The sequence below is a fragment of the Arachis hypogaea genome, chromosome 16, assembly GCF_003086295.3.
Source record: "Arachis hypogaea cultivar Tifrunner chromosome 16, arahy.Tifrunner.gnm2.J5K5, whole genome shotgun sequence".
NCBI lineage: Eukaryota > Viridiplantae > Streptophyta > Magnoliopsida > Fabales > Fabaceae > Arachis > Arachis hypogaea.
The window spans coordinates 116,043,608-116,055,887 of NC_092051.1; the positions used below are offsets into that span (position 1 = coordinate 116,043,608).

Below are 12,280 nucleotides of genomic sequence, written 5' to 3' on the forward strand. Positions count from 1 at the left end.
CTGTTTGATAAGATTTCACCAGCTAACTTTGTTAAGAGAGGGGAATTTTTTCACATGCGTTGTTGTGCTCACATTGTTAATTTGATTGTGAAAGATGGCATGAATGTAATATATGGTTCTATTGAAAAAATCAAAGATAGTATTTTTTTTTTTTTGTTGCAACACAGAAGAGGGAAGAAAAATTTGAAGAGACTTGTAGGCAATTGAATATTAATTATAGGGGAAAGCTTACACTTGATTGTAGAATTAGATGGAATTCAACTTATCTAATGCTTACTTCTGCTTTACCATATAGAGAAGTTTTTTAGCGTTTAAAACACCGTGAATCTCTGTATAAAGTTGTACCATCTGATGATGAGTGAGAAATGGCAAATGAACTTGTTGATAAATTAGAAGTCTTTTATAGTGTAACTGAATTATTCTCTGGCACTTTATATCCAACGACAAATTTGTACTTTTTCAAGGTGTGTGAAATGAGATTGACATTGAATGAGTGGTTGTGTAGTCCCAATGAGATAATTCATAGAATGGCAACAAATATAATTAGTAAGTTTGAAAAGTATTGGGATGAAATTAATGAAGTCATGTGGGAGCTATCTTAGACCCTAGGTATAAAATGAAGTTATTAAAATTTTTTTCCTAAAATATATGGATCTCAAAGTAAGAATCATTTGAGAAAGGTGAAGAAAATGATGGAAGAATTAGTATGTGAATATCAACTTAAGGTTAGGGTTAAAAGAAGAGCAACAAATGATGATAATTCAACTTCTACTTTGAATGTTGGACATGACGAAGGATCTTCAAAGAGAAAATTTAACTCTATCTACTTGCAATTTGTGGAAGATACATATGATGACTGTGCTGCGAAAATTGAGTTGGATTTCTATTTGGAAGAAAGTGTTATGGTAAATAAAACAAATTTGGAAAAATTTGACATTTTGGGCTACTGAAAAAATATTTGAGTGAAATATCCAACTTTACAAAAGATTGCAAGAGATTTTTTAGCCATTCCCATTTCTACTGTTGCCTCAGAGTCTGCTTTTAGCACCGGTGGTCGAGTTATACATCCACATCGCAATAAATTGAATTGTGAACTTGTTGAGGCGTTAATTTGCACTCAGCATTGGATATATTCTTCAAGTAAAAGTACTAATAACTCAAATTTTATTTCGTATTAAAGTTCAATTTCATGTTAAATTTAACTCTCCTAAATTGTTAGTTGATATAATATAGATAAATTATGGTAAAAAATTCCAATTCCTGGGACTATGCGATGGATATGGGAATTTAGGAGTTTAGGTAATTATTTTTTTATTATGTCAAATTCATATTAAATATATGATATTCTTGTTTATGATGTATGTTAACATATTCATGTTTGTGTTATATTTTAATAGAGAAATATGGAGTTGTTTGTTGGAAGTTGAAGACTTTATTTTATGACTTTTTTTAAAAATGGAAGTTGTATTTTAAAATTTCGTTTTATGCACTATGATTTGTTATTTTATATTTATTGACTTGTAAGTTGTAATCTTGAATAAGATATGTATGTTTGTGTGTTGTAATAATGTTTTGTGGTTTTTTTTATATATTTTTAAATTTTTTATTGTAATTTTTATATAAATGTTCAACATATAGAGATGGAGAATGGGGACCCGCGGAGAACACGAAAAACACGGAGAATGGGGATAGGGGCAATTATTCTCCCATGGCGGGGATCGGGACAAGGACGGGAACAAAATCTAGGGGCAGGAACGGGAGCAAGGAGGTATCTCCCGCCCCGCCCCGCCCCATTGACATCCTTAATTAGTATATTCTCAGGTATTCCCAGGTCTTACATTTTGTGATGGACAATAACAAATGTCTCTATGAAGAATAAGGATTTGAGTATAATAGATAATTAGAAAAAAAAAATGTTTAAAAAAAAGAAATAAATAAAAAATAATCTAAAGATATATTTATTTCTTTACAAAAAAATTTGGTCCTTTTTTTTAAATATTATAAAATTAGTGCTTCTAAATAATTTTAATATTTAAAGTCCTTTTTAATAATTAAATTTTTCTAACGGTCCTTTATAATAATTTTTTATTTTTTTAATTATGTTATTTTTATAACAGTTATGTAAAATCTAATTATTTAAATTTATTTATTAGATATACTTTAAGAATTATTCTCCACGTACAAGCATTTTTTTCATACAAGTCTTTACAGATCATTTATATTCACGCACTTCGTGCCGTTACTACACTTCTTAGTCTTCTTTTTCGTTATTGTTGTCATCAACACCACCTCTTCCTCCTCCTCCTATTCCTCCTTCTTTTTTCATTAGAATTTCTTCTCCTCCTTTTATTGTTTTGAATCCAATCAAATGGTTGAGGTGTGGTTCAATTCAGAAGAAAAAAATGTAGTATTAGAGAAAATATTTTTCTATATTTGTAGCAAATTTGAGTGTAACACAGAGATATTTGGGTATAACACGAAGATATTTAGGTGTATTTTAAGAATTTTAAGTGTATTTTTATTCTAATAAGTTCTGCATAATTTAAAACTATTCCTCGCTCTTCCTCCTCCTCATCTTCTACTGCTTTTTTATCATCATCACCATCTTCTTCTTCTTTTTTTTATGGTTAAATTACACAGTTAGTCCCTACACTTTCAATGAAATTGCAAATTGGTCCCTATACTTTAAAAGTTTGTAATTGGGTCCCTAAAGATAACTAAAATTTGTAATTTAGTCCCTGTCGTTCAAAAAGTATTTGATTTAACAGAATATTCTCAGTATATTCTCTATTTTAACAGAATATTCTCAGTATATTCTGAGAATATTCTGTTAAATCAACACTTTTTGATCGGCGGGGACTAAATTGTAAATTTTAATTCTCTTTAGGGATCCAATTATAAACTTTTAAAGTGTAGGGACCAATTTGTAATTTCACTGAAAGTGTAGGGACCAGCTGTATAATTTAACCTTTTTTTATTCATCTTTTTCTTTATATTTTACCTTCTCAAATTTCTTCTTGTTTTACTCTCTAAAAAATCAAACAAAGAAAAAGAAGAAACACATAATGCTGCAAAATTACTTGGAAGAGGATGAACTTACATTCATTTAATTTAAAGAAAGAAAGAAATAAGAAAAAAGAGAAGAAGAAGAAAAATGCAGCATTAGAGAAAATATTTTTCTGTATTTGCAGCAAATTTGAGTGTAACACGAAGATATTTGGGTGTATTTTTATTTTGATAAATTCTGCATAATTCAAAACTCTTCATCTTCCTCCTTCTCATCTTCTACTGCTTCTTCTTCCTCATCTTCTTATTTCGTTTTCTTATAATTTTTCTTGGGAGAAAAAATCAAACAAAGAAGAAAAGAAATACATAATGTTACAAAATTAATAAAAAAAGGAGGAGCAAAAAAATGCAGCAACAACAATAATAAAAAGAACCACGATGAGGATGAAAACGCGAAAAAGAAGAAGAATGAATGCAAAGAAAAATGAGGAAGAAGGAGAAGAAGAAGAAGAAAAAAGAGCAGGAGAAAGAACCTGGAATACAAACGTTAAAAATTAAAGATAATAACTATAAATATAATAATTATAAATATATCCTTACATTTTTATATAAAAGTCTCATTCTCATAACATAACATACATTATTATAATAGGGATATTGCTACCTTAGCAATTTTAAAGAATCCAATAATGCATCAAAATTCAAAACACTTCATCATAAATTTACAATCATCTCAAATAATAAGGCAAACCGGGTGGTAAAACATTGTTATTAGGGTTCGCATATTGTTATTGTTTTCACATACAAAAATGTCTCGAAACATTTATAGATGTCACAAAAAAGTCTAAACATTTTTGCTACTTCAGAACCAGGCATTATTCCCTTTTTCCCAGAAGAATTTGAGAAAACTTCCTATTTGAGACTTGAGATGGCTTTAATGAGATTCTCCTTAAAATTGCAACTTGAAAGCTTTAGCTATAAACTGCGATGGCCTCTTAATTGGGTGGTCCATTCGAATATTACTATGAGAAAAGCTTTTTTGAACTCTTTAATTAGCAACACAATCTCTCCGAATAATATTTGACATTACCTAAATATATAATAGGAACCTAAGAGGACTACATAACCTTGTGCCCGATTAGCTAATATATATTAACGTGTTTAATTAGTTCTTCTTTTGGTATAATTCATTCTAGGTAGAATTAATTGTGATGTAAAATTTTTTTAGGGTTATGTTTACGAACTTTATTTTATATACACTTTTTTTTAATTAGGAAAATTTACTCTTAAACCTTTTTTAAAATGTCTATTTTACCGTAATTTACACAATTTTTTTTTCCCAAAATCGTCAATTACACCCCCTAGAATTGAATTTGTATTTTTCCACACTCTCTCACACACAAGCATTGTTTTCTTCTACTTTTCTTTTTAAATAGAGAGTCACATGCAGAGAGACATTGTTGTTTAATTTCAATAGTCATCCAGAGAATAATAATCACAAAACAATATGGTTTCTTATAGTTATAGCTCTTCTAATTTGCTCTCATCTTTTGTGTTGTGTGTTGTTCTTGTTGCTAATGCATTTCAATGCTTTACGAGTGATGCCACTTCAACATTAATGGTTGATGGATCTCCAAATTCTGGAAGACCAATACCCAACACCTTTCTTGGAGCATTCTTTGAGGTAATAATTAATTTATATTATACCCTTTTTTTTCATTGTATGTGCGCATTCTGTTTTTATTTTCCCATGGCTATAGTTATAATCTATATGTGGTGTGATAAATTAATTTATATTTCATGTCAGATTAAGTTCTTAGTTACATAATTACCAACAAATTAATTTATTTATATTTTGCAGGAAATTAATCATGCTGGTGCTGGGGGATTGTGGGCAGAACTTGTGAGCAATAGAGGTCGTCATTATTATATTTTAAGCATTTTTATTAAGGGGAGTTTATTATAACTATGGTTACTGTGGCTATACATAATACAACTTTGTCAAAATTTGAAAAACGTTAAAACTAAAGCTATATTTTTTATAATTTTAGTAATATTTTTTATTTTTATTTCAAATTAAAGATATTATTAAACAATAAAAAAATATTACTTTATTTTTGTAATATTTTTTAAGTGTGGCTAAATTTATATAGCCACTGTAAGTCTATAACCACTAATGTAACTATAGATACCATATCATGCACATTTTAATTATGTTAATTTTAAATTGCGCTACTGTGGATTTTAATTATGTATGGTGCATATATATACTTGATGCAGTTGCAATATTGCTGTTACAATAGTCGTTACAAAACAACAGTTTAAAACTACAATTCCTGATTTTCTTTTAGTAATATTTAAATAAGCTTTTAAGTATTTGCTATTTTTTAAAAATAAACTTTAACTATATACTAATATATATAATAAAAAATCATTTAAATTAATATCTAATAAATTTTAAATTATATATTTTTGTCTTTAATAGTTTTTTATTATTATGAAAATCTCTAATATTACTTCACATATTGGTCTTTTTGTATTTTTCAATAAAATTTTGCTAGTCTTTTTACAAAAAGGGTAATTCCTCTAAAAGATTTTAAGAATAATAAAAAACATTATTGAGAATAAAAGTATTTGATTTTAAAATTTTGTAAAGACCAAATTAAATATTTATATTAAACAATAATATTTGGGAGATAATAAAAAATTAATTCAAACAATCTAAAGTTATTTTAGAATAATTATATAATTTTAAATATAATAAATATGTTATTACAGTTTTTATGTTATATAAAATAATGTAGATATTATTTCTCTAGCATTACTGATATTAATAATGTATAATGATTTTCTTTTAACATTATCATTTCAGGTTTTGAAGGAGGAAGAGGGAGTGGTAGTCCTTCAAGTATTTATCCATGGAGAGTAATTGGAAATGAATCGTTGATTTCAGTTTCAACGGATCAGACGTCATGCTTTGAACGTAACAAAATTGCTCTACGCATGGAAGTGCTTTGTAACGGACCAAAATCTTGTCCTCCTGCTGGTGTTGGTGTCTCTAACCCTGGTTATTGGGGCATGGTCAGAATTCAGAAACTGCTACTTTCTATACTCTGCTAATTATCCATTAGAAAAAATTTACAAGTCTAACACTTTTATTTAAATTAAGATGACGCGGGTTCAGGTATTGATAAAAATAAAAATATATATTATGAATTATATATGACAAAGAGTATTTAAAAAAATTATGTGAAAATTGTTTTTATATTTTTATTATAGATAGTAGATATTTTTTTTGGTGTCTTGAGAAAAATAACAAGAGAAGAAAAAAGAACACAAATTCAGAGAGCTCAAACGCTAATAGAAATCATATCTTTCTGTAAAATCTTATTCAATGTATCCCCAAGCTCTATCCAAACATTGCATTTAGCATTAGCTTTAACCACACAATTTATTTTCCTTCGACTAAGTTCAAACTGAACTTCTCAATTTTTTGACAAGAGATCATGGAGTTCAACCAAAGGTTATGATCCACCATTGTGCTATGATTGGAAATATTTTTTAGGATCAGAAAGGTCTCAAAAGGAGTCCGTTTCACAAATTACATTCTTAAAATTAGCTTCTCAAGACAACATTAAGCCATGCCAAGCTGCCATTAATTCACAGCGATACACTGGCCAAAAAGAAGAAAGCCAGCTTAATTTTTATTTTACTTTTTCTTTAGTCAAAATCAAAACTTTTTTATTAGAAATTACTATCTTTGTATTAATATATATCTTTTTTTTTGTTATTCTCTTTTGTTTTTATTCTTAAATTATTACAATCACTATTATAGTCGCTATAGTTATATTTTTCATTATCTAAAAAAAAAGATGATAAGAAAAAAATATATATTTTTAAAAGAAAAATTTTGATTTTGATTAAAAAATTAAAATAAATCAAAATAAGGTGTTTTACACAATATTAAAATGTTTTAAAGGTTAGACACAAAATTAAAATTCAGTTAAAGTAGTAGGGATTAAATTAAAGCAGTATTTTTCACTAAAAAAAAATCACCATTATTACCTTTGATTAACTTCTTTTTTCCTCATGTATGAACAGAATATTGAGAAGGGAAAGAAATATAAACTTGTGATGTATGTTAAAGTTAAAGCTAGTGGACCAGTTGATTTACAAGTTTCATTGACAGGATCTGTTCACCGTGTTAACATGGTTTCCATTATTAGCTTCAGGTGAGTTACATTATTTATTTGGTTTTGCTAGCTAAACAACGATTTTTGTAAATAATGTGAATAATGGATTCTAGAATTAACCCAATAAAATAAAAAAAAAAACATTTCACTTTCAAATTATCACCTAGAATAACCATCTGCATACTTAGTGAATTGAACTCCAGTCATTGTTAATTGTGCATGAGTAAATCGAATTAAAAGAAATAACCATCCAATTAAAAATAATGAACATAATCATCTGCATACCTATTGAATTGAACATCCGACATATCTATTGTTTACATTATTTAGTATTCTCATTATCTACTTATACTTTTCCTTATTTAAATTAAAATAAGTGGAATTTGTTGTTGTTTACCCTATCCTATTTTAATTTGCAAATAAAATACAGTAATCAAAAAGTAATTTTTAGACGAGAAGTTATTTTTTAAAAAGAAATTGACCACTTATCAACTTTAAAGTGTCGAATTATATATTTTAAATAGTACATATTTAAATTACACATGAAACCGCTACTAATTAGATTGCTTATATTATATACGTTCTTGGCAGTGCCATGACAGATAATAATTTTTCAAAGTGGACAAAAGTAGAGGGAATATTAGAATCAAAGGCAACAAATCATAATTCAAACCTTCAAATAACAACTACTACGAGAGCCATATTATGGTTAGATCAAGTATCACTTATGCCTTTGGACACATATAAGGTATGTTTTGTTCATCATAATAGTAATAATAGTGATAACAATTTCATTATTACTGTTATTGTTGCTGTTATTAACTTGAGTATAGCACAATTACTGTTAATTAATGTGCATTTTATTTTAGAGGATATGTGCTTTGTAAAATGTTCTTATATTTATGAAAATTTTATATTAAAAAATATTCCAATGTAAGATTTAGTGTAGAAGTTTTAGAAATATGAAAATATCCTTATATATATAATCATCATTCTTTTTAGAAGTTTACTATTATTGTTGGTATAGGGTCATGGTTTCCGAATGGATCTTTTTAAAATGGTGGCAGATTTGAAACCAAAATTTTTGAGATTTCCAGGTATGCTAATACTATAAGTTTCAATTACATTTATTTATTTTTTTAATTAAAAAAATATTGATGAAACGAGAAGGAAAAAAAAGTAATAACTGAGTTTTGAATCATAAGATATATAATGTTATGTATATATTTAGCTATTTTACGGGAACATGTGACTTAACTAATATTAGTTGGTCCTCTATATAAGATATGTAATAATAATTGTTCATTTTTATTATTGCAATAGGTGGTTGCTTTGTTGAAGGATACTATCTGAAGAATGGATTTCAGTGGAAAAATACAATTGGAGCATGGGAGCAGAGACCCGGTCACTATGGTGATGTTTGGAAATATTGGACTGATGATGGTTTTGGCTTTTTTGAGATGCTTCAAGTGGGTGCACTAATCTCTTATATTCATGTCTAAACACTTCATTCTTTTTTTAACCATCTTTCTATGAACATCTTCATTTTTAATTAAAATATGAAATTATTGACCATTTTATTAATATTTTTAGTATCTTTTCTTACAATATATATCTCATTTTTTTTATGCTTAGGAATTGTTTTTTTTTTTTAATTTACTGTTTATATCAGGGTTTATTGGATTATCTATCAAAGCAATAGTTAAAAATCGGATTATGTTTAGTTTGTTGTTCTATTATATTTAATGAGTTTTGCTTAAATAGTTAGCAGAGGACCTTGGTGCATTGCCAATATGGGTGTTTAATAATGGTACGTTCTCTTATTATATTAATTAACTAGAAGTTTAATTTTTTTTTCTTTTAGAAAAAGAAAAGATAATAAAAATCACAATTACCTCTATGAGAATGTGCCCTTATTTTCAATTAAATATATTGTATAGGAATGAGCGTTGGTGGAGAAGAAGTTAACATGTCTGCCCTTTCACCTTTTATTCAAGTATGAAAAACTTTCACTTTTTTTAATTAATTGTAAATTCAATATATTATTATACCAATTTTTATGTATGATATTATTCTTTCTAAATTAAGATTTGTATTTAATTACAATAGGATGCCCTTGATGGCATTGAATTTGCTAAAGGTTCTCCCTCTTCAAAGTGGGGATCTGTTAGAGCTTCAATGAGACATCCTGAACCATTCGATTTCAGATTTGTTGCTGTTGGAAATGAAAATTGTTTTCCTCATCACAAAGTGCACTATCAAGGCAACCATTCTTTAATTTATTTTGTTTATGATTATTATTATTAACTACTTTATTTATTTGTCTTTTGTATTTATTTATTTATTTATTTATTTTGACTGAACAGAAAAGTACTTTAAGTTCTATGATGCTATAAAACGTGCTTATCCAGAGATTCGGATTATCTCAAATTGTGATGGTTCTAAAACGCCATTAAATCACCCTGCTGATCTCTTTGATTTTCATGTAATAATTTTTCAACTAAACTGATAACTACTAAACTTTATTCTCTTTTAGTTTGCCATATTTAGTGAATTTTTTTTTTTTAATTTGTTAGATATATCCAAATAATTCTATGGACATGTTTTCCAAATACTCCGTATTCGACAAGACATCAAGATTGGGTCCAAAGGTTTGATTATATTGCATACTTTTAATTTCTTTACTGGAATTATTATTTATTATTTATTATATACATGCATTTGATAAATGAAAGATCAACTTTGTCTATTGGCTTTAAATGTAGGTGTTTGTTAGTGAATATGCTGTTGTGAAGGATGATGCAAGAAATGGAACCCTTTTGGCTGCATTGGCTGAAGCTGCATTCCTCATTGGATTAGAAAGGATCAGGTTAGGTGGCAATATAATACCGTAATGTTAGGAAGACAAAAAAACAAAACCAGAACTTGTCTTATTTAGCATTCATTAATTGTCGTCACAATAAATAAATGTTAAATAAAGTAAGTTATGCCTATTTTTGGCTAATTTTATTTGGTTATCAAACATTTCCGATATAAAACATAGTTCTTTTTCTTCTTTTTTTTTTTATTAATTTCATTAGCAAACTGGCTTTTTAATTTAAGTAATTTTCTTTAGGAAAAGTATAGATAACTAACAAGATTTTTGAACAATGTGTAAACAATGTGAATTAATAAAGTTAAAAGAGTAAATTTAATTAGTAACATTAAATTAGAGTATAGTATATTTTTATTTGATTGGTGGTTGTTTATGTTGTTCAAAATTTTCATTGTTCCCTAGCACTCCCCTTTTCTTTATTTGATCTACTAGTTATATTACTCACATTTATTTCATTTTATCTCTTAATTTGATGCAGTGATATTGTCCACATGGTTTGCTATGCACCGCTGTTCATAAATAAAAATGGAAGGTCAATCTAGTTCTCTTGACCACCAACTATTTTTTTTAATTTCTTGAAAAAAAAAATGAGTTGCATATATCTTCAGTCTCTATAAACTTTTGTCATTTCTTTTGTCCCTTTCAAATTAAGAGGGACTAAAAGTCTAAAACCAACAGAAAAAAAAAAAAGAAAAATAAAGAGAGAAAATTCAAAATAACTTATATTTATAGAGATTAAAAATATATTTTAAAGCAATAAAAGTAATTAATGTGATGAGAAATTAAATTGAATTATCAGGTATAGTTGGATTCCGGATGCAATAGCATTCAACTCCCATGAAAGCTATGGAACTCCAAGCTATTGGGTCCAACAACTTTTTAGTGAGTCAAGTGGAGCTATATATCTCAATTCAACTCTCCAAACTTCATCTAATTCAATTGTTGCATCTGCAATTGGCTATCGAAGTTCCCAAGATTCCAAAATCTACTTAAGAGTGAAGGTAATTGCACTAATATTATACTCTAATTGTATATGATTATATAATGTGTGTGACTTAACTCCTTGTGAAAAAATTGAGCTGGCTAATCATTTTTTTCTTTTGTCATAATTTGTAGATAAAAGAGTAAAAATAGTTAGTCAACTTAATTTTTACTTACAACGAATCAAGTCACAATATGTATGTGTATGATTTTATTGACATTTAAGAAAGCATATATACATGAAACCTAAGCTTATTGTTCATTATATATGAAATTAATTTAATATATTAAATTTTGCAGGTGGTGAATTTTGGAAGTGAAATTGAGAAGCTTCGGATAACTATTAATGGATTGAGCTCCAATGTGCAACAATCTAGATCAACAAAGACAGTGCTCACATCATCGAACAAAATGGATGAAAATTCTTTTTCACAGCCAAACAAGGTAATAATATATATAATGATAGGATTTAATATTTCATCATTTTCGCTCATTAGGAATTATTACAAAATTATTATATGCTTTAACTTGGTACCTTTTAAATGTAGGTTGTGCCACGAAAAAGTGCACTTGAGAATGCTAGCAACAACATGGTTGTCTCAATTTCTCCGTATTCGGTTACATCATTTGATTTATTAGTATAAGACAACCAAGCCATGCTTTAATTCCAACATGAATGTAACATGAATGGAATTAGGCGAGCAAATACGTTTAAAACGTCTTTAAATAAAGATGTTGGATCTTATCTATTAAAGAGACTATTATATATTAAATTTTTGACATGTGATATAAATTAAAAATATTATCTTTATTAAAAAATATTATTATATTCTTAAAATTGTTATTTTGGTTCTGAAATCAATTTTATTTATTTGGAATAAACTACTATTTTTACTTACAAATACTTAAAATAATATTGACAAATCTATTCATCATAAAAAAATGAAACTCATCTTGTATCACAAAAGATGAATTTTTTTCACAAAATTATTCAAACTCTAAAAAATAATTAAAAATTTTTAAATTATTCTCTAATTTAATCTAACCTAACCTCATTTCTAATATTAATCCACCTCCAAAATCCCCAATACACCACCACCATCACGGTCGCTTTTACCATTGCCGCTTCCGCCACCCCTCACCTACCCTAACCATGATATTGTTTTAAAAACAATCAACTGGTGCCTTTGATAAGATAGAATAATAAAATTGATGGTGTCTTATT

The 12,280-nt window shown here is 27.4% G+C and overlaps 1 protein-coding gene across 2 annotated transcripts; it reads left to right on the forward strand.

Annotated features, from left to right (window-relative positions):
• The first annotated feature begins 4,440 nt into the window (after nucleotides 1-4,440).
• LOC112754707 (alpha-L-arabinofuranosidase 1) lies at nucleotides 4,441-11,828 on the forward strand. Of its 2 annotated transcripts, XM_025802432.3 has the most exons (17): nucleotides 4,441-4,690; nucleotides 4,868-4,922; nucleotides 5,879-6,087; nucleotides 7,108-7,238; nucleotides 7,791-7,947; nucleotides 8,227-8,296; nucleotides 8,523-8,668; nucleotides 8,964-9,009; nucleotides 9,140-9,195; nucleotides 9,309-9,462; nucleotides 9,566-9,684; nucleotides 9,776-9,850; nucleotides 9,965-10,068; nucleotides 10,553-10,606; nucleotides 10,874-11,075; nucleotides 11,356-11,499; nucleotides 11,604-11,828. In XM_025802432.3, exons 1-17 carry the CDS (start codon nucleotides 4,514-4,516, stop codon nucleotides 11,697-11,699), a joined length of 1,995 nt encoding a protein of 664 aa, XP_025658217.1. In that variant the 5' UTR covers nucleotides 4,441-4,513; the 3' UTR covers nucleotides 11,700-11,828. The 2 variants fall into 2 exon arrangements, with proteins under 2 accessions (XP_025658217.1, XP_025658218.1); XM_025802433.3 differs by lacking the exons at nucleotides 9,309-9,462; nucleotides 9,566-9,684.
• The last annotated feature ends 452 nt before the right edge of the window (nucleotides 11,829-12,280 follow it).

What these genes read in the sequence shown, in the direction of transcription:
- LOC112754707 (XM_025802432.3), top strand. Translation starts at nt 4,514, where the DNA reads ATGGTTTCTTATAGTTATAGCTCTTCTAATTTGCTCTCATCTTTTGTG. An exon ending in TGCCTTTGGACACATATAAG is followed by an intron (nt 7,948 to 8,226) that starts GTATGTTTTGTT and finishes TTGTTGGTATAG; the next exon opens with GGTCATGGTTTCCGAATGGA. An exon ending in AAATCTACTTAAGAGTGAAG is followed by an intron (nt 11,076 to 11,355) that starts GTAATTGCACTA and finishes TAAATTTTGCAG; the next exon opens with GTGGTGAATTTTGGAAGTGA.